The 21,763-nt window shown below is 49.8% G+C and overlaps 2 protein-coding genes across 3 annotated transcripts in view; one reads left to right on the plus strand and one right to left on the minus strand.

Annotated features, from left to right (window-relative positions):
* LOC309564357 (uncharacterized protein) overlaps nucleotides 1–21,763 on the minus strand; it is a 1,447,080-nt gene that overhangs the window by 139,076 nt on the left and 1,286,241 nt on the right. The gene's annotated exons all lie outside the window — the stretch shown is intronic.
* LOC309562760 (uncharacterized protein) overlaps nucleotides 13,033–21,763 on the plus strand; it is a 76,146-nt gene continuing 67,415 nt past the window's right edge. The window contains exons 1-4 of one of the 2 annotated variants that reach the window (XM_082267057.1): nucleotides 13,033–13,144; nucleotides 13,264–13,328; nucleotides 13,444–13,549; nucleotides 21,140–21,232. In XM_082267057.1, the coding sequence (XP_082123183.1) occupies nucleotides 13,114–13,144; nucleotides 13,264–13,328; nucleotides 13,444–13,549; nucleotides 21,140–21,232 (295 nt within the window). In that variant the 5' untranslated portion in view covers nucleotides 13,033–13,113. The remainder of the gene's footprint in view (nucleotides 13,145–13,263; nucleotides 13,329–13,443; nucleotides 13,550–21,139; nucleotides 21,233–21,763) is intronic. The other variant, XM_082267058.1, reaches the window with a different exon arrangement.

Raw genomic sequence — 21,763 nt, forward strand, 5'->3', positions numbered from 1 at the left:
TCTCACTCTCCCTGTCACCCCCTCTCTTTCTCTCTGTGTCACCCCTTCCTTCTCTCTCTCCATTTCACCCCCTCTCTATCTCTCGCTGTCACCCCCTCTCTCTCCCCCGGTCACCCCCTCTCTATCTCTCTCTGTCACCCCCCCCTCTCTCTCCCTGTCACCCCCTCTCTCTCCCTCCATGTCACGCTCCCTCTCTCTGTGTCACCCCCCTCTCTCCATGTTATCTCTCTCTCTCCAATTTCGCCCCCTTTCCCTCTCTCCCTGTCACCCCCTTTGCCTCTCTCCATGTCAGCCCCCTCTCTCTCCCTGTCACCCCCTTTTACCTCTCTCCGTGTCAGCCCCCTCTCTCTCCCTGTCACCCCCTTTCCCAAGGTGCGCCCTTGTGTTTGTTTTTTGATTTTATTTGAGTGTGTCTGTCTGTATATATGTGTGTTTGTGTGTGTGTGTGTATATATATATATATATATATATATATATATATATATATATATATCTGTGTGTGTGTCTGTGTAGATCCGGAAACTGAACAGGCAGAAACTTCAGCTGCGCACAGTTAAAATGGCTGCAGCCGGACTTCATGGACAGAGATTTCTGCAGCATATATGGCAAGTACAGAATCAAAGTATATATAAAATATTATGCAAAGTGGTTGGAGGGAAGCTTCAGAATGGCAAAGATGTTTTTTTTACAAATTATGTGAGCAGACGGTAGTTCCTCTTTAACCTTCCTAGCGGTATTCCCGAGCGTGGCTCGGGGTTAAATTTCAGAGCCAGAAGCATCGCTGGATCCTGTAAAAGAGGTTACTTACCTTGTTGCCGGGATCCAGCGATGTGTCCGGCGGTGTGTAGCGGCGGTTCTTCCTCCCGATCCTCTCCGTGCCCCGGCTTCCGTCTCCGGCGACCTGACGTTCGCAGGGGGGTGGCAAATTCAAATGTAAAACACACCAAACACACTGATACCATTCAAAATAAAATCACATTACATTGCCCCCCAGCCCCCTGGTGCTCCCCTGCAGCTGCAGGAGAGGTGCGAGGACCACATGAAATTGCCTGGAGGGTGGAATTCAGGCTCTCGGGCCTTGTGTTTGACACGTGCACTAGAGGAAAACAGACATGCATGTTTCTGCTTATAGAAACACAAAATCTCAATTTTCCTCTGTGACAGAATGGTGGTTCTCTCCTCAGAACGATCGGCAGGTCCCGGCGGCCATCACGGCATAAACATTTACATAAGTTACACAGCATGGTCACTGTGATTGGCCGTCAGTGATCATTCAGCGAGGATGCATTCTGATTGGCTCCCGATCGTAGGATCGGGAGCTTCTATTTCTCCTGACAGCGGGTCTCATGGAGGCAGGCACAGGGCGAGACAGTACAGGCAGTCTCCTGGAAGAACAGGAGACGCCCTGTTTATTGTGGAAGGATTTTTATGGGCGTGTCTAAGGCGCCTAACTGGTTACAAACACACGGCTCTCCTCTGTCATTCGCTCAGCCAATCAGTGTGTGCCTAACAAGTGTTAATATGTATCATGTGTGCTGCTTTTTACTTCAAATCTATTTGTTGCTTTTCCCTGCTTTGCAGGGAGAAGAAACAAAGAGATCGTTCCCTCTGTACAGAGTCCTGTGTTGATTGTCAAACCAGGGCTCTGGGCTGTGATTGGACACAGCCGATCAGCAGGCCCCAGCCAGGAATCATTGGCTGGGACCTGCTGACAAAATCCTCCTGTGTCTAATCACAGTGGGAATACAACAGGGATATATTGTTATACTTTCAATAAACTTATTTGTATTACTACATCCATTGGCCCCTCTGTGATCACCTCAACTCAAAGTCCCAGGGCACCTTTCACAGTGGGAGGCGGCAGGATAGTGGGCGCACGTGTGCGCGCCCTGCACCCGGAAGAGGGCAGCAACATTCAGGTACGTCGCTGTGCCTGTAGGAGCCAACGGTCTACAAGACAATGGTGGTTAAGGTATCCTCTTACCAGGTGAGACTGGGCACCGCTCATCCTTCATCATGGGATCCTCACAGAATGACATCCGAGACTCCAACTGTAAAATGTGCAAATTGGTAAACGTCAGCGTGCGATACATCATTAATAAATGACGCCAGTTATACATAATGTGTAGCAGGCACTTGGTGTTATATTATAGGGGGATGCTGACAGATCTGTAACAACATAAATGAGGACGCAGGCTCTTGAAGTTCTTTGTTCATCCGTGAAGATGGACATTGAAAGGCCGATACTGTGAATCAGGGGCGTAACTACAGGGGTTGCAATTGCAACCGGGCCCCATGCTCCAGGCCTGTGCGGCTCCCCTGTACACCTGGATAGGAGGGGTGGCGGGAGCAGCATGTCGAGAAATCACTGTCCTCCTTTTTCCTCCTGCAGGGAGATTGGTTCCTCTGTATGCTACCCCCGCCACCCCTCCTATCCAGTTCACTTGTGTTCTGCTGTCTCTGGATCCCTGTGTGCTCCCCTGGTCCCCCCCACTGTGCTCCCTTCCTTCTCCTGCCGGCTGCTGCAGGGGATGTTTCACAATACAGAACCAGGAAGGGGTTGGTAAATATGTCTTTTACCAGCTCCTTCCTTTTCTGAATGGACAGAGTCATAGTCAGTGACATTGTAAAAAAATAAAATAAAATGATAAAAAATAATAATTAAAATACCAAAAAATAAAAACTACTAACACCAGTGGGCGAACTTTCAGGATCGCAAAGGTCACACTTGCGACTGGACCCTGGCATTCCACCACCGTGGGGGGGCCCAAGATGGCAGGAAGGGGGCCCACTGCAGAACTTATGAAAGGGTCCCGCTGCGGGACTGTAATAAAGGGCCTCGCAACGAGAGTAAAGGGCCCCAGAATCAGTGGGAAGAGCCCCAGGCTTGAAGGAAGGGCCCCCCACCAAGGGGTCCAGGGGGCCCTTCATGGTTTCCTGCACCAGGGCCCTGAAGGTTCTAGTTATGCCTGTGAATGTGGAAAAAAATGATCTCAATGTGGTTGTAAACCTCAGACATGAAATATGAACAAAGAACATCCCTCTATAGTGTGTGCTTGCCTCTATCCAGAGCACGAAGTGTTATTTCTCTCTGCTGCTTTGTTCCTCTGCTATCAGCATGAGTTACTTCTGACAAGCTTTCCTGACACCAAGAGATGTACAGTAAAAAGGTGACAGGGGATGGAGCTCCAGCACACAGCCTGTGACTATTATCCTTAGCTCTGCATGTTCTCCTCTGTGTGAAGGAGGGTGTGTCCCTTCCCTCCAATCAGGGCTCAGAGCTCCCCTCACTGAGCTCTGCAGTGTGTAATGTCAAATCCCCGCCCCCTGCTGCCAGCGCTCAGAAAAAAAACCTTTGATCTGTGTGTTTTTTTGAACGACGGCAGATAAACAAGTACAACTTATGTAGGAGATTTGTTTCCTCTCTGTGTATCCCCTAAGGGCAAGTCACTTCACTAGGTATAGGAGAGAGTTTACAACCACTTTAACCACTTGCCAACCGCAATACCTCTATATACGTTGATGCTTGTAGATTGTGGCTGAAGATATCAGCCATAACCCCGGTATAGTTTTTTAAAGCTGGTGGCCAGCTTTCCGATGAAAGCGTTCCGAGCGGCTCATGTCCCACTGGAACGTTTTCAGAAGCCTCCCGCTGGTGGCTTCACGTTTCCAACGGTTCACCCGGGAAACAATAGGACGGTGACTGTGGCTAGTCCCAGAAGCAATCAAAGAGTAGATCTGCTTTAATCGCCTCTATGGCCTTGGAGGACCGGAGTGACGTCATGACATCACTTCCAGTCCAGAAATTATATAATACTAAAAGAAGAGAGCTCTGGCGGGTCATGGAAGGTATTTGGTGGTGATCGACCGATATCGTTTTTTTTAATGCCGATACCGATATTTTGGTCATCGGATATCGGTATCGGCCAAAATTTTCGGACATGTAAAATTTTTTTTTCTAAAGGTACTCCTTGTGGAGGGATCTGGGGGTCTAAAAGACCCCAAACCCATCCTCGGCACTGAAAAGCATTCAAAATGCCAAGTTTGGCTGTTTTGAATGCTGTCAGTTTTTTTAATTCGGCGCCGAGTAACCGGAAGTGATGTCATGACATCACTTCCGGTTTTTTTACATGGAGACCGGCGCATGCGCACTTTCACGGGGACACATCTTCATGCTACACCGGGTCTTCTCTTCGGCAGCGGCGGTGGAGGTAGGATGCCCGGTTCTCCCGGTGGGACGGGAGACCTGGTGTTCCCCGAAAAAACCCTACCCGTGAAAGTTCCCTACCCTTGTCACATCTGGTAAGGGTACGTCATACATCAGCTAAGCCACTTGCCAGTGCGCAATATATCGGAATCGGCCCCTGAGGTTACCGATATTTCAGGAAAGTGCTGTACCGGAGTGATGCCTGCAGCTAGAGGCATCACCCCGGTACCGGCGTCCATAGCCGACGGTCAGCTGACTTTTAATGACAACTGATGCGGCTCCTCTGTCATTACAAGGAGTGGGAGGGGACGCCCCCCCCCCTCCCACCGCGGCCCGCCCGGTGTAACCTTAAAAAACCCTACCCTGTGAAAATTCCCATTCAACAGCTGAACAGGTTCCCAGCTGCGGATAGGGAATTTTCACGGGGTAGTGTTTTTTCAAGGAACCCCGCGTCATCCATCAGCTGTTGCCGCGCAAAATCATCTCGGCTACAACCCGTCAGACTTCCCTCAGCTCTGCTCCAGGAAAAATAAATCGGCAGCGGGTGTATGAAAATACACATCAGGGTTACAGTGTTTTATAACGTAACCGTCACTCATTTGGGACGCCGCACCTGCTGATGAGGGAAGTCTCCGAGATGATTTTATTTAGCGGCTGGGCATGCGCTGCAACAGCTAATAAATGACGCGGTGTAAGGTTAAAAAAACACTACCCCATAAAAATTCCCTACCCGCCGCAGCTGTGAGTATGCGCAGTGGGAAGCGGCTCAGCTGATGTATGACGTACCCTCACAGGAAGTGACGAGGGTAGGGAAATTTTCACAGGGTAGGGTTTTTTAATGTTACACCGGGCGAGCCGCGGAAGGTGGTGGGAGGGGGGGGAATGTCCCCTCCCGCTTCTTGTAATGACAGCTGAGCAGCTTCTCAGCCGCATCGGTTGTCATTACAAGACAGCCGACCGTCGGCTATGGACGCCGGTACCAGGGTGATACCTCTAGCTGCATACATCACTCCGGTACAACACTTTCCCGAAATATCGTCAATATCGGTAACCTCAGGAGCCGATTCCGATTAGGGCTGAACGATAGTCGATGTGATATCGACTATCGATCTGCGGGCGATATTCATATCGCCGAAGACACAATATTTAGCATAGGCAGGGAGAAGTCGGAACTCGGGGGGAGGAGGAGGACTCGCAGTGCTGGCAGCCGACACATCCGTTTTGCTTTCGGCTGTGATCGGAACTCCGCCCCTCCAGCCCGATGCAATCCAGCCCTCCCAGCTCTGCCTCTAGTCTGCAGCCGACCATTACCTGCTCCGCCCACTGTCTCTCCTGGCTGCATCGGGGGCGTGCACGGGGGCGGGATCAGGCTGTAATGTTTTGTATAGAATAGATTCAATGGAGAGACAATGGGCGGAGCAGGGCGGAGTAATGGTCGGCTGGAGACTAGAGGCAGAGCTGGGAGGGCTGGATTGCATCGGGCTGGAGGGGCGGAGTTCCGATCACAGCCGAAAGCAAGGGGAAACTCGTTTCTTTGGGGAAACCGATATCGACACAACACCGGCCAGGGCAGTGATGTGGGTGCTGTGATCAGGACCATAGACAGCATCCTCGAGCAGCTGCCTGCCCAGGAGGGTGGGCTGTATGGGGGTCTGGCTGGGGTGGCATACATGCTGTACCATGTCTCTCAGTGCCCCACATTCATTACTCACAGGGACACCTACCTCCACCATCCCGGCTCCATCATCGAGTCGTGTGTGCTGCACTATGACCGAGAGCTGGACCGGGAGACCCGAGCATCCTTTCTGCTGGGCGGTGCAGGGGTCTATGCCGTGGCCGCGATGATCTACAAGGCGGCGGGACGGGCAGATTACACCAAGCCGCTGGACAGGTTCCGGGAGCTGGAGGACGCGTGTATGCCACTCGGCTTTTTGGAGTGTGGATCGATGTCATGTCGGGCTGTGTTCTTCTACCTCCTACCACCACTGTGAGTCCCGACTCTGCCTAATCCACACTGTCAGTGTCTTCTGCATTCCACCCAGAGAAATATCGCGGTATATATAGTTGAAAACCAAATATCGCAATGTACTTTTTTTCCCAATATCGTGCAGCCCTAATCCCGATATATCGGAGAAAGTGCATCTACCCTCGATATATCGGTGTTGGCGATAATCTGTTGATCCCTAGTATTTGGCACAATTATAATACAGAAACATGCATTGGACATGATATAATACTAATAGAGTGGATTCTAGGATTTTACAAACACTTTTACTCGGTTCACACAGGGGATTCCTGCCAGGTAGGGAGGGAGAGAAGACAGCACATTACACGATAAGACCTACCCCGAAAATAAGCCCTACGTGTCTTTTGGTGCCAAAATGTATATAAGATAGGGCTGGGCGATAAAACGATACCGATAGGTATCGCGATAGTCCCGTGCTCGATAGCAATAAGAAAACTTGAACGATAAATCGAAAAGTCCGCTCCGACGGGTTTAAACTTTTAAAAATGGCGCCGCCCGGCGCCAACACGTCATTGCGCATGCGCCGCCGCCGCTCGGGAGAGGCCGAGAATAGCCGAAATTACACGAGCGGTGGCGGCGGGTGCGCAATGACGTATCGGCGCCGGGCGGCGCCATTTTTAAAACGAAGGCGCCTCTGGAACAGCTTCACTACCTGCCGTTATGCAGGGCTGCGGGCACACTACAAGGGATGCAGTGCTGCGGGCATGTTCTACCTGTACCATGCCCACAGCACTGCATCTCCCGTAGTATGCCCACAACCCCGGATCCTCTTGTACCATGCCAGTACCCTGCATTCTCCTGCACCATGCCAGTCACCCTGCATTCTCCTGCACCATGCCTGCCACCCTGCATTCTCCTGTACCATGCCAGTACCCTGCATTCTCTTGCACCATGCCAGTCACCCTGCATTCTCCTGCACCATGCCTGCCACCCTGCACCATGCCAGTCACCCTGCATTCTCCTGCACCATGCCAGTCACCCTGCATTCTCCTGTACCATGCCTGCCACCCTGCATTCTCCTGCACCATGCCAGTACCCTGCATTCTCCTGTACCATGCCAGTACCCTGCATTCTCCTGCACCATGCCAGTCACCCTGCATTCTCCTGTACCATGCCAGCCACCCTGCATTCTCCTGCACCATGCCAGCCACCCTGCATTCTCCTGCACCATGCCAGTACCCTGCATTCTCCTGTACCATGCCAGTACCCTGCATTCTCCTGCACCATGCCAGTCACCCTGCATTCTCCTGCACCATGCCTGCCACCCTGCATTCTCCTGCACCATGCCAGTCACCCTGCATTCTCCTGCACCATGCCAGCCACCCTGCATTCTCCTGCACCATGCCAGCCACCCTGCATTCTCCTGCACCATGCCAGCCACCCTGCACCATGCCAGTCACCCTGCATTCTCCTGCACCATGCCAGTCACCCTGCATTCTCCTGCACCATGCCTGCCACCCTGCATTCTCCTGCACCATGCCAGTCAGCCTGCATTCTCCTGTACCATGCCAGTACCCTGCATTCTCCTGCACCATGCCAGTACCCTGCATTCTCCTGTACCATGCCAGTACCCTGCATTCTCCTGCACCATGCCAGTACCCTGCATTCTCCTGCACCATGCCAGTCACCCTGAATTCTCCTGCACCATGCCAGCCACCCTGCATTCTCCTGCACCATGCCCGCCGCCCTGCATTCTCACCCTAGGGTCCTTATTTTAAATGGGTAATAAAAAATATCAATATATATCGATATCGACCGATATGAAACACTGATATCGTGATACAGTTTTCAGCCATATCGCCCAGCCCTAATATAAGACCCGGGCTTATTTTCGGGGGGAAACACGGTACAGCACCCTGCTAGCCCCACAGACCTAATGATGACACCAATTAGCCTGAATGAGGTGGGAGGTGATCTCTACATAGAATACAGGACAGCAATAGTCCCTGGTCCTGCCTGTCACATGATGCTGTCAGTCCACACAGAGAGGCTCTCCTAATAAGAAGTCATTATTACTTCCTCCTCACTCTCTCTTCTAAAAGAAGCTCACAGCCCCTTCCCACAATCCCCCTCTCCTCCTTCATTAATATTCACACAGCACTCACCAGCAGCTCTGCACCCACCCTGACCGGAAGTCCCAGCTCACCTCTCTACTACACACCGGAAGTGAATGATCCCCTGTGCAGAGCGCAGGAGGGAGAGCGCCGACCTGCGCCCTCTGCTGGCCATCAAGCGCGGGGAGAGCGGTATTTCTAATTGGCTTCCTGGCAAACAGGAAGGAAGTCGCAATTTTCCTGTGGTTCATGCTCACGGTGGGGGGATAGCCGCCATTTTGTTGTAGCTCAGAGGAAGAGGCGGAGAGGGGATGCTGTAGCGCTAAACCGTTGTTACACCGTCTCTGCTGCGAGATGTGGACGTGAGGAGTGTGTGCCCAGCCAGAGAGGAGGAGGTAATAATAATATTCTTATTATGAGAGAAGGGGGGTTCCAGCACTCTGTGTGTGGAGAGAGGGGGGATCATGTCTCCTCCACACATCATCATCTTCCTGCAATATGCAAAATCCAGGATTTTGCAATCCTGCAAAAATGCAATCTTCCTGTCATATGGAAAACATTAGATTGGGGGCAGGCATGTGCGGGGGGTGCGGAGGGTGTATATGCACCTTCCCCTTGATGCCCAAAGTGCCCTTTTGTCAAGACAACATTTCCAGAGCGGCGCCCATAAACAGTATGGCTGCGGGTCGACAGTGCAACTGTGCATGCGCTATTCCCAAAGCCTGCCAGACTCGGGAAAGCTCGGACATGCTCGGCAGAGTGGGCGCATGCGCAGTGACGTTATGGCGCCACAAGGTGCCATATTTGAAAATGAGGCACTCGGTCTCGGCACAGCGACGGTGCTTAGTTGTCGAATCAGGAGGTAAGACCAAACCCCGGACCACTCCACAGCAGCTGATCACCGTCGCGCCATGTCCGCAGCCACTGATCACCCGTCGCGCCATGTCCGCAGCCGCTGATCACCGTCGCGCCATGTCCGCAGCCACTGATCACCCGTCGCGCCATGTCCGCAGCCACTGATCACCCGTCGCGCCATGTCCGCAGCCACTGATCACCCGTCGCGCCATGTCCGCAGCCGCTGATCACCCCCCGCACCGTGTCAGCAGCCACTGATCACCCCCCGCACCGTGTCAGCAGCCACTGATCACCCCCCCGCACCGTGTCAGCAGCCACTGATCACCCCCCCGCACCGTGTCAGCAGCCACTGATCACCCCCCCGCACCGTGTCAGCAGCCACTGATCACCCCCCCGCGCCGTGTCAGCAGCCACCGATCACCCCCCCCCCCGCGCGCCGTGTCAGCAGCCACTGATCACCCCCCCGCACCGTGTCAGCAGCCACTGATCACCCCCCCCCGCACCGTGTCAGCAGCCACTGATCACCCCCCCCGCACCGTGTCAGCAGCCACTGATCACCCCCCCGTGCCGTGTCAGCAGCCACTGATCACCCCCCTCCCGTGCCGTGTCAGCAGCCACTGATCACCCCCCTCCCGTGCCGTGTCAGCAGCCACTGATCACCCCCCTCCCGTGCCGTGTCAGCAGCCACTGATCACCCCCCTCCCGTGCCGTGTCAGCAGCCACGGATCACCCCCCTCCCGTGCCGTGTCAGCAGCCACGGATCACCCCCCTCCCGCGCCGTGTCAGCAGCCACGGATCACCCCCCTCCCGCGCCGTGTCAGCAGCCACTGATCACCCCCCTCCCGTGCCGTGTCAGCAGCCACTGATCACCCCCCTCCCGTGCCGTGTCAGCAGCCACTGATCACCCCCCTCCCGTGCCGTGTCAGCAGCCACGGATCACCCCCCTCCCGCGCCGTGTCAGCAGCCACTGATCACCCCCCTCCCGTGCCGTGTCAGCAGCCACTGATCACCCCCCTCCCGCGCCGTGTCAGCAGCCACTGATCACCCCCCCCCGCGCCGTGTCAGCAGCCACTGATCACCCCCCCCGCGCCGTGTCAGCAGCCACTGATCATCCCCCACAACTGCCCTATGTAAAGCATAAATAACGGATGAAAAACTGATGGTAAACTGATGAGGGTCCTTTCACACGGGCGGTGCGCTCGGGGGACTTTGTTTTTCTCAGCGGGGATCGATCCGCCGATACGTTTTTACACGAAACGCACTGGCTACATCTGTTACCTTTTGTGATCGTCAATAGAACACACCCTCATTTATCCCATCTTGTTTTTCAATTGACAGGGATGGAGACACTGTGCAGTGCTCGCCAGTTCTCATATAAAGTCCCAAATTGCCCATTTCTTGTATCTTACTAGGGATGGAGACGCTTGCTTTACAGGCGGGTGTCTCATTCAAAGTCCCCATTTGCCTATGGCATCTTTACCAAAGGGATGGGGGTGTGTGTCTCCCAGCTGATCACATTTAGTTTGCACCCCATGGCTTTTTTGTGCAGCCATGCGTTTTTCGTTGCCAGTCGTGGATTGGAGCAGGTGGGGGAGTATTGGGCGGTCTCCAATCCCATCTGTTTCCCATCCATCTATTGGCAAGCATGTACTTCCCTTTGTGAAGACACTTGGACACTCAGGTTGAGTAGTGTTATTTAGTGTTAGGTTCTGCAAGTAACGCAGGATGCCTTGTCGCTGGCCTTGCAGCTTCCGCATGCATTTGCAAATATGTGTTAACTAAACTCCTGCTTTTAACTTATATTGTTAGACAGGTTTATTTTGGTTTGTTAGCAGACTGGTGGGTAAGTATTTCAAACCAGGGATCGGCTGTTTTTCACACACCTTCATTTATCCCATCTTGTTTTTCAATTGACAGGGATGGAGACACTGTGCAGTGCTCGCCAGTTCTCATATAAAGTCCCAAATTGCCCATTTCTTGTATAGAGTAGAGATGCACCGAAATTCCAGCCAAAAAATTGTGTTTTTGACATATTGCCAATAAAGAAAAAGATGCTGAAAATGCACGCAATTTTAAGATTATTTAACTGTGCTTATGGTGTGTCTTTCATAGGTCATGTGACTCAAAAACCGCATCAAGTATTAAGCAAAGGCTGTGAATACTTGTGTACATGGGATTTTTTATTTTTTTTTATTTTTAATAAATTTGCAAAAATTTTAAACAAACTTCTTTCACGTTGTCATTATGGGGTATTGTTTGTAGAATTTTAACCACTTAAGCCCCGGAGGATTTTCCTGCTAAAAGACCAGGGGGTATTTTGCGATTCGGCACTGCGTGACTTTAACGGACAATTGTGCGGTCGTGCGACGCTGTACCTAAACGAATTTGGCGTCCTTTTTTTTCCCACAAACAGAGCTTTCTTTTGGTGGTATTTGATCACCTGTGCGATTTTTTGATCACGCGCTATAAACAAAAAAATAGCGACAATTTTGCAAAAATAACAATATTTTTCACATTTTTTTATATGAAATTCCCCCCAAAAAAATGTAAAAATCTAAATTTTTTAACATTTTAGGCCAGTTTTCTGCTACATATGTTTGGTAAAAAAAGCGCAAAAAGCGTATTTTTATTGGTTTGCGCAAAAGTTATCGCGTTTACTAACAAAGGGAAAGATTTTTGTCATTTTTGTTGTTTTTTTTTTTAACGCGTAATGGCGGCGATCTGCGTTTTTTTTTTTTTTTTTGCGGTACTGCGACATTGTGGCGGACAGATCGGACCCTTGACTGACATTTTTGACACTTTTGGGGTTACCAGTGACATTTCTACAGTAATCAGTGCTATACATATGCACTGTTACTGTAAAAATACACTGGTAGTGAAGGGGTTAACTTTATTTGGGAGGGAGGGGCTGTGTGTGTCCCTAGGGGCGTGCTTTCTACTGTGATTGGCTGTGGCTTGAGCTGTAAGGACACTGATCAACGGATCTACATAGTAGATCCGTGTGATCAGTGTCTTTACAGCGAGGAGAATGACAGGTGGCTTGTTTACACAAGCTGCCTGACATTCTCCCTCTCCCCCGCCGATCGCAGAGTGACCGGCGGACATCGGGTCCGCTGGTCACACGCGCGGGGGGGGGGTCCGTGACCGCGCGGGCGGGCGCGCGCTCGCTCCCCAGACCCTCCCAGGCTAGTGACGTTAATTAACGTCACTCTGCCTGGCAGGGGCTGACCGCCGCAGTAAATCTACTTGCGGCGGTCGGCAAGCGGTTAAAGCGGAGTTCCAGCCATTTACTCACCTGTCCAATGGTCCAGCGATGCGGCCGCCGGAAGCCTCGATCCTCTCCCTCGGCGCCGGCATCACTGCTGTGGGCACCCGGCTGTTACAGTTTGCGGCTTCACAGCCGGGTACCCGCTGCGCATGCGCGAGTCGCGCTGCGCGCCGTGATTGGCCGGCAATCTTCTGGGACCTCTGACATGTCCCAGAAGATTGCAGGGAGGGAGGGGGAGAGGAGAACTTCCGCTCAGGGCGCCACGGCGCTCCGAGCGGAAGTGGGAGCGGGTACCTGTCAAAACTAGGTACCCGCTCCCCCCCCCAAAAAATGACATGCCAAATGTGGCATGTCGGGGGGTCAGGACTCCCTAAAGCGGAAGTTCCACTTTTGGGTGGAACTCCGCTTTAAGGAAAATAATGAATTTAATCAATTTTGGAATAAGGCTGTAACATAACAACAAAATGTGGAAAAAGTGAAGCGTTGTGAATAGTTTCCGGGTGCTTTGTATGGCTGTTTAGTGTTCATAGAGTAATTCCAGGTTGAGCGTTCACTTTGACGTGGTTGAGCGTTCACTTTGACGTGGTTGGGTATCTCCTAACATTTGTGCAATTTCTTTACATGTTTCAGCGTGAGCCAAACCAACAGACCAGAAAAGAGGAACCATATCTAAAGCCAAGAGGACTTCTGGAAGGAGGTGACGATGGAGAACTGGCCACCCCGGATGTCAGAAGGTAAGAGGAGACTTTCATTTGAAGGAGAGAAGAGTATTGAGGATCCACCTAGATACACACATCCTCTGATATAAAGACCCAGGAACGCCATGTTCAATCAGTATGTGTGTTTCCTACAGGTGGATCCAGTAATAAAAATACATCGGATAGACAGGAAGGACGCAATTTCCCACAGTATCACCAGGTAGCAGAAAATAGTCTTTATAATGTTCTAGTCTTTGTAGTGCTGTATATAGTTTTTTTATGGATGCTCATTGGCTTTATGTTATAGCATGTAACATTTGTTTTGTATTTTTAAGAGTGGAAATTCAAGTGGCATTAAAGCTGAAGTGAAAGAGGAAGAGACCTACATGTGGGGTGATGAGCAATGTATTGAGGAGGAAATCGCTCCAGAGATCAGCACAGGTGAGTAATCGTCTTTGTCTTTTTTTTTTTTTTCTAAGGTCTCTTTGCGGTGAAAGCAAGTCCCCCTTTCACACTTGTACGACCTGAAAATCGCACGACTTTGACGAGACTTGAAGCAATGCCTGTGTAATCATGAGGTCTATGGACCTCAAGTCGCATCAAAGTCAGACCAAAGTAGTGCAGGGACTTCTTTTGAAGTTGCTGCGACTTGAAGTCGCACAGATATGAATGGCACTCATTGGAAATTATGGGGTACGACTTTGCAGTCCCAAGTCGCACAAGTGTGAAAGGGGTCTAAACCTCTTCACAGGGTTCGTACGGTTGTGAAAAACCTGGAAAAGTCATGGTATTTTAACATGGCACTTTCCAGGCCTGGAAAAGTGTTGGAAAATTAACTTAACCCAAAGGTTTTGGAAAAGTCATGGAATTTATTTGTTGCATATGCAGAAAAGAGAGAAAGACGCCACTCAGTGGAGCATGTAAATAATTTTATTGACACATTATAATTAACCACTTAAGCCCCGGAAGATTTTACCCCCTTCCTGACCAGGGCCTATTTTGCGATTCGGCACTGCGTGACTTTAACGGACAATTGCGCGGTCGTGCGACGCTGTACCTAAACGAATTTGACGTCCTTTTTTTTCCGACAAACAGAGCTTTCTTTTGGTGGTATTTGATCACCTGTGCGATTTTTGATCATGCGCTATAAAAAAAAAAATAGCGTCAATTTTGCAAAAATAACAATATTTTTCACATTTTTTTTATATGAAATTCCCCCAAAAAAATGTAAGAATCAAAATTTTAACATTTTAGGCCAATTTGTTTTCTGCTACATATGTTTGGTAAAAAAAATAGCAAACAGCGTATTTTGATTGGTTTGCGCAAAAGTTATTGCGTTTACTAACAAAGGGAAAGATTTTTGTAATTTTTCTTGTTTTTTTTTAACGAGTAATGGCAGCGATTTCTTTTGCGGGACTGCGACATTGCGGCGGACAGATCGGACCCTTGACTGACATTTTTGACACTTTTGGGGTTACCAGTGACATTACTACAGTAATCAGTGCTATACATATGCACTGTTACTGTAAAAATTACACTGGCAGGGAAGAAGTTAACTTTATTTGAGAGGGAGGGGTTAAGTGTGTCCCTAGGGGCGTGCATCTTACTGTGATTGGCTAGTGATGTAACAGCAGAGATCTACGGTCCTACATAGCAGGACCGTATGATCTGTGCTGTTACACAGGGGAGAATGACAGGCGGCTTTGTTTACATTAGCCGCCTGCCTTTCTCCCGGTGTAACCGACGATCGCGAGTGAGCGGCGGACATCGGGTCCACCGCTCACTCGCGCGGGGGGGTCCGTGAGTGAGCCTCCGGGGGCAGGCACTCGCTCCCTAGAGCCTCACAGGCTAGTGACGTACCCATACGTCACTTTATCTGTGAGGAGCTGACTGCCGCTGTATATAGTAGTGCGGCAGTCGGCAAGTGGTTAAGAAATTACATGGAGGTGTAAGCGTCTTATCATAGCTCGGGGTCCACAGTATTTCCGTCCCATGCTGGCCAGCAGCCGAGAGAGGGGAGAACCAATCAGGTGACTCACTGTGATCGAGACAGCGGTGAAGCACATACCTCATGTTCATGCAGCCCTCCAGTGAGGTATGCGCTTCTCCTGGCTGCTGGCCAGCCTGGGAAGGAAACACCGCGGACCCGGAAGGACGCCGAGCTATGATAGACGCTTACACCTCCATGTAATTTCTTAATGTCAATAAAATGATTTACATGCTCCACTGAGTGGCGCCTTTCTCTCTTTTCTGCCTGTTCGTGGGACTGTTGCTTCGGCCTAACAAAGAGCTGCCCTCGATGTAGGCGCCGCATCTGTGCCATCCATAGCAGTCCGGCTGCACCTTATCCATCATGACTGCCTGAACTGAAGCTTTATCCCCAAGCAGGAGCGCCCATCAAACCTTTTTCTTTCTCCAGTATATTCGAATATAGTTGATAATATTGGTTAAATTACAATAGTTAACTAAATATTTCATATTCTACTGTACACTACAAAGTTTGTCATTTATTTTAGTATAAATATGCTGGGTGTAACATGGATTTTCTTCTTATTTACCATGTATACATAGACATTTCATGAAACATTAGGTCATGAATATTTACTTGGAAGCCCTGGAAAAGTCATGGAATTTTATTGATAAAAATGTGTATGAACCCTGTCTTCAGTGCACTAACCACTTTTGAACCGTCCTCCCACAATGTACTGCAGGCAGGGAGGCCTGTACAGGCAAAGCGACGTACCTGTTTCCAGGGTTAGGGCGGCAGATGCGTGCCCCCCCCCCCCCCCTGCCAACACCCGATGTGATTGTACACAACAGGAGTCTATCAGCAGGTCCCAGCCAATGATTCGTGGCCCGGACCTGCTGATCGGCTGTCCTGGGTTGACAATCAACACAGGGCTATGTACAGAAGGAATGATCTCTGATTCTTGTCCCTGCAAAGCAGGTATAGGAAACACAGAGATCTTTAGTAAAAATCAGTACACATTGTTTGGCACACATTTAACCCCTTGATTGTCCGAGATTTTAACCCCTTCCCAGCCAATGTCATTATTACAGTGACAGTATATAGTATCTGTGGAAGTTCCCAATCAGTGTAAGATTTACCGCCGCACTATCACAGTCCCATTATAAGTCGTTGATCACCATATTAGTAGTGTTAAAAAAAAAAAAAAAAAAGCATAAAAATGTCAATATATATATATATATATACTGTGTGTGTGTGTATATATATATATATATATATATTTTCTGGCGTATAAGACTACTTTTGAACCTCAAAAAAATCCCCCAAAAATGGGGGGTCGTCTTATACGCCGAGTATAATATCTCCAAGGTAACCTAAGTATAAGTATTACCGGTAGATCATGTATGTCGTCTTATACGCCGGAAAATACGGTGTATGTGTGTGTGTATATATATATATATATATATATCTATCGGGCATCACTAAATGGCAGACTGTGGTCCAGATCTGGACCGAGTTGCTGTCCTATCCAGGCTGCAGCGGTCCTGCAGTTTAGAAGCCGGCTTTTCCCCCCAAGCCTCGGCTGTTGTCATTCTCAGCAGATCGAAAAACGGCAGGCTATACAGTTCTGAATGGCGGGCGGGACAGTATTGTGAAGGGGGGATAGAGGACACCGCTGTAGGAGGGTAATGTGAAGGTGGGGGGACAGAGGACACCGCTGTAGGGGGGTAATGTGAAGGGGGGGGGGGACAGAGGACACCGCTGTAGGGGGGGCAGAAAACACCGCTGTAGGAGGGTAATGTGAAGGAGGGGACAGAGGACACCGCTGTAGGGGGGTAATGTGAAGGAGGGGACAGAGGACACCGCTGTAGGGAGGTAATGTGAAGAAGGGGACACAGGACACCGCTGTAGGGGGATAATGTGAGGGGGGGGCAGAGGACACCGCTGTGGGGGGGGTAATGTGAATGGGGGACAGAGGACACCGCTGTAGGGGGGTAATGTGAATGGGGGACAGAGGACACCGCTGTAGGGGGGTAATGTGAATGGGGGACAGAGGACACCGCTGTAGGGGGGTAATGTGAAGGAGGGGACAGAGAACACTGCTGTAGGGGGGTAATGTGAATGGGGGACAGAGGACACCGCTGTAGGGGGGTAATGTGAAGGAGGGGACAGAAAACACTGCTGTAGGGGGGTAATGTGAATGGGGGACAAAGGACACCGCTGTAGGGGGGTAATGTGAATGGGGGGACAGAGGACACTGCTGTAGGGGGGTAATGTGAATGGGGGACAGAGGACACCGCTGTAGGGGGGGTAATGTGAAGGAGGGGACAGAGGACACTGCTGTAGGGGGGTAATGTGAGGGGGGGGGACAGAGGACACCGCTGTGGGGGTATTATTGTGAAGGGGGGACAGAGGACACCGCTGTAGGGGGGTAATGTGAATGGGGGACAGAACACCGCTGTAGGGGGGTAATGTGAATGGGGGACAGAACACCACTGTAGGGGGGTAATGTGAATGGGGGACAGAGAACACCGCTGTAGGGTGTAATGTGAATGGGGGACAGAGAACACCACTGTGGGGGGGGGGGTAATATGAATGGGGGACAGAGGACACCACTGTAGGGGGGTAATGTGAATGGGGGACAGAGGACACCGCTGTAAGGGGGTAATTTGAAGGGGGGACAGAGAACACAGCTGTAGGGGGGTAATGTGAATGGGGAACAGAGGACACCGCTGTGGGGGTAATGTGCATGGGGGACAGAGGACACCGCTGTAGGGGGGTGTTAGCTCAATTCTCGTCAGGAGGCAATCACGATGATATTACAGCCCTTCAGTTGCTAACCTCCCAATAGATAATGAATTCACCCTCCATCCAGCTGGGAGTTATGACGACACATAGCACTCAAACTTAGTGCAGTCACAACTAATTTTATTTCATGTGAAGCTCTTATTTAAAGCATATTTGTTGAGCAGGAAAGACTGCTCCAAACCGGTTTTACAGTTCATCAGTCGAATTACATATCAGACAGAACAATACATGAAAGGGCCTTTGCTTTTGCCATGCATTTGTATCAATGTGAGGTGTTCCCGTATAATAATTTGTGTCCTGTGACAGTCGCCCCGGCTGCATTCACTTGTCATGTGTTAATGTAAGCAAGTGTCAATTGTTTACGCAACATGTCTTGTAATCTAAATGCTAAGTATCCAACTGACAAGTGTTCGAATGAATGAATCAACAGGTGGTTTAACATGTCGTCTAAATGCAAAATACAACTGGCTAGTCTGGCTTGTTAAATCTGTAATTGCAGGGGGCCACATTCTATCGTAGAATGAGCCCTAACAAATGTAATATGAAATATCATTTTTTGTAAGGCACGTTGATACACTCTTTCAGGGGGGTAATGTGAATGGGGGACAGAGAACACCGCTGTAGGGGGGTAATGTGAATGGGGGACAGAGAACACCGCTGTAGGGGGGTAATGTGAATGGGGGACAGAGAACACTGCTGTAGGGGGGTAATGTGAATGGGGGGACAGAGGACACCGCTGTAGGGGGGTAATGTGAATGGGGGACAGAGGACACCGCTGTAGGGGGGTAATGTGAATGGGGGGACAGAGGACACCGCTGTAGGGGGGTAATGTGAATGGGGGACAGAGAACACCGCTGTAGGGGGGTAATGTGAGGGGGGGACAGAGAACACCGCTGTAGGGGGGTAATGTGAATGGGGGACAGAGAACACCGCTGTAGGGGGGTAATGTGAATGGGGGGACAGAGGACACCGCTGTAGGGGGGTTATGTGAATGGGGGACAGAGGACACCGCTGTAGGGGGGTAATGTGAAGGGGGGGAGAGAGGACACCGCTGTGGGGAGAGGGTAATGTGAAGGGAGGGGGCAGACGACACTGCTGTTGGGGGGGGGGGGGGTTCATGTGAATGGGGGGGGGGCAGAGGATACTGCTGTGGAGGAGTAATGTGAAGGGTGGCAGAGAACACCTCTATGGGGAAGGGGGGGGCATGAAGGTGGGCTGAGGACACTGATGTAAAGGGGAAACTGATGTGAAGAGGGAATGATATGCTGGGGGGGACAGGAGGATCTGATGAAAGAACGGGATTGTAATTTAGGAGGAAGGGGGTTAGGATGTAAAGGGTCTGAGTCATCACACAAACTGCAATGGTTTTTTTTTTTTTTTTTTTTTTTTTTTTATAGCCATAAATATTTTTTCTTTTTTCAATATTTTTGAAAAAAATAAACTCACTGGTGACCAAATACCACCAAAAAAAAGCTTTATTTGTGTGAAAAAATTATATAAATTTCATTTGAGTACAGTGTTGCAGTGCAATCGCCAGTAAAGAAGCGCAGTGCTAAATAGAAAAAAATGTCCTAATCGTGAAGGGGTAAAATCTTCCAGGAGCTGAGGTGGTTAAGGTGCTTCACTAAACAAGAATGTTGCAGATACAAACTATTAACAACCGTAGGAAAACAATACAAGACATACAAAGTGTTACAGATATACATGCTACACATGCACACACTACCTAACCCTCCTAGTGAATGAGCATGAACAATGGCGGCACAAACTGAGCAAGTTTAGAAAGCAGATACAGTACCTACAGGTAAGCCTTACTAAAAGCTTGCTTTTAGGTACAAGTCCATACGAAGACTTTACTACGATTTTTAACTAATTTGGAGAGCCTGTTGTGTCTACAGGACTGAAAGTTCATGAGAAACTCCCCCAATGGGACAGATTGTAATGGTTTACTCCCCTATTCCAAAATGGGAAGACATTGGATTTTGGCATACATTAGCGGTTTAAAAGTCACTTAGCTCCGGTTATAGCGGCTTCATGATCTCTTTAGGCAACCAGGGCTTCTGGCTATTTGAGTGATTGCAGAAATCGATCTCTCCCATTGGGTAGCTTTAGCGTCCCCCCCCCCCCCCCCCCAGGTGAAGTTCATTCTTTGGTCATCTTCTGGTTATGGAACCCTCTGGCACAGATCTTCCTTGGTTGTTATGGAGCCCATCCTTTCAGCTTATGATGGAAAGTTTGGGTAGGCATTCCCACATGGGCATTTCCTTTTTTTTGCATCAGTTTTTATGAGCGAACATTTCACAATATCTAACTCTAGATGGCACTGTTATATTATACATGCAATAGGTCAAATACGTCGAAAGGTCAAGCTATTGTTGACCTTTATTGATATATGGACCCAATGTTTGGCATGTACTCCTGCAAAACAATTAAAACAGCTCAAAATGTACACACTATTGATTGACTTGTTTACACTGGCCAAACTGTGGGTAGGAAGTGGATACAATGCCACACTCCAGGAAAAATAACCCAGGTGAAAAGGAAGTGAAAGTGGCTTCAATGCGTTTCGCCCTGCCCACAGGGCTTAGTTATAGTCCTTTTTCCCCATTAGAAGACGGCTTATGCAACCGTTCCAGGGACATTTGTTTGAGAAATGTCCACTCAAAGAAACCTGATGTCTAAATATTTTGCATATCAGAAGCAACAAAGTACTAAACACTGAATGCCGAGAAGAGCCCCAGATTCTCCTTCTCGCATCATGTCATTGTGTTACCAGCCAAGAAACGTGACCAGTCCCCCCCCCACACACACTCTCTGGGGTCTCTCCCATTATTGTCAGTAGACAGTAATGGGGGGGGGGGACAGTATGTGCCCAGTGAGGGAGTCAGAAGCCATCAGCCTCTATTAGACTCCGGCTCTCCTCCTCACATCATGTCATTGTGTGTTACCAGCCATGAGAGGTGACCAGTCCCCCCCCCCCCCCCCACACACACACACTTTTTGGGGTCCCTCATACAGCAGCAAGGGGTATACCACTCATCCAAATGATATGCACCCTAACTCTGCATCACCTCATTAGAATGGTATTTTCCCACTTCCGCATTTGTGAAGTGATGTAATACGCTCTGCCCGACGCATTTCATTACGCCAGAAAGTGTCTTCCTCAAGGGTATCCACAGCTTGGGTATTATAGCATTGAGCAACGTTTTCATACATCTCAGTGCAGGGGGCTTCACTCTCATCTTTATTCACAGACCCCAGAGCCACTCTGAGAAGCACCAGAGCTGAAGAAAGGAGGAGCACAAGCAGGATAAAAGAGGAGGACATTAATACAAAAATCAGCACAAGTGAGTAATAAACACTAAATTCAAAAAGATTTGCAGTCTTTTTGTTCAGATTGACACTTATTGTATCTAAACCTTTTTTTTGATAGAGTGATGAGGTGTTCGAACCTCTGTCAGATTTCTATTTTTTTTGTCCCTATTATGTAGTGTAGTTGACCCCTGCAGGTAATGGCATAATGTGCTAGTATGCACCATATGCTATCGCTGTATTACCAGGAGCCCAACTCTGATGCTTCAGGTCTAAGCACCTTCAAAATAAGAGTTAATGCAGCTGCTATGCCTGCACTTCCTCTCCTCCTGCCCAATCACGGAAGCCTTTGTATTTTGTGAACTCATTCACAAAATACAAAGGCTTCTCTGAATGGGCAGCATAGGGCAGGGGCGGGCACATTATGGCAGACTTGCCTGTAAAGCAGAACCCTCCAGCAGGGTGCGCTGTCACTGCTGGCAGGGCTTCCATCCCCTGGATTCATTCTCTTTGGCCATTTGAATAACCAAGCCATGATGACATCACCGCCACGCATGCACCGGGAA

Source organism: Pelophylax lessonae (genome assembly GCF_965119305.1).
Source record: "Pelophylax lessonae genome assembly, chromosome: 9".
Classification (NCBI taxonomy): Eukaryota; Metazoa; Chordata; class Amphibia; order Anura; family Ranidae; genus Pelophylax; species Pelophylax lessonae.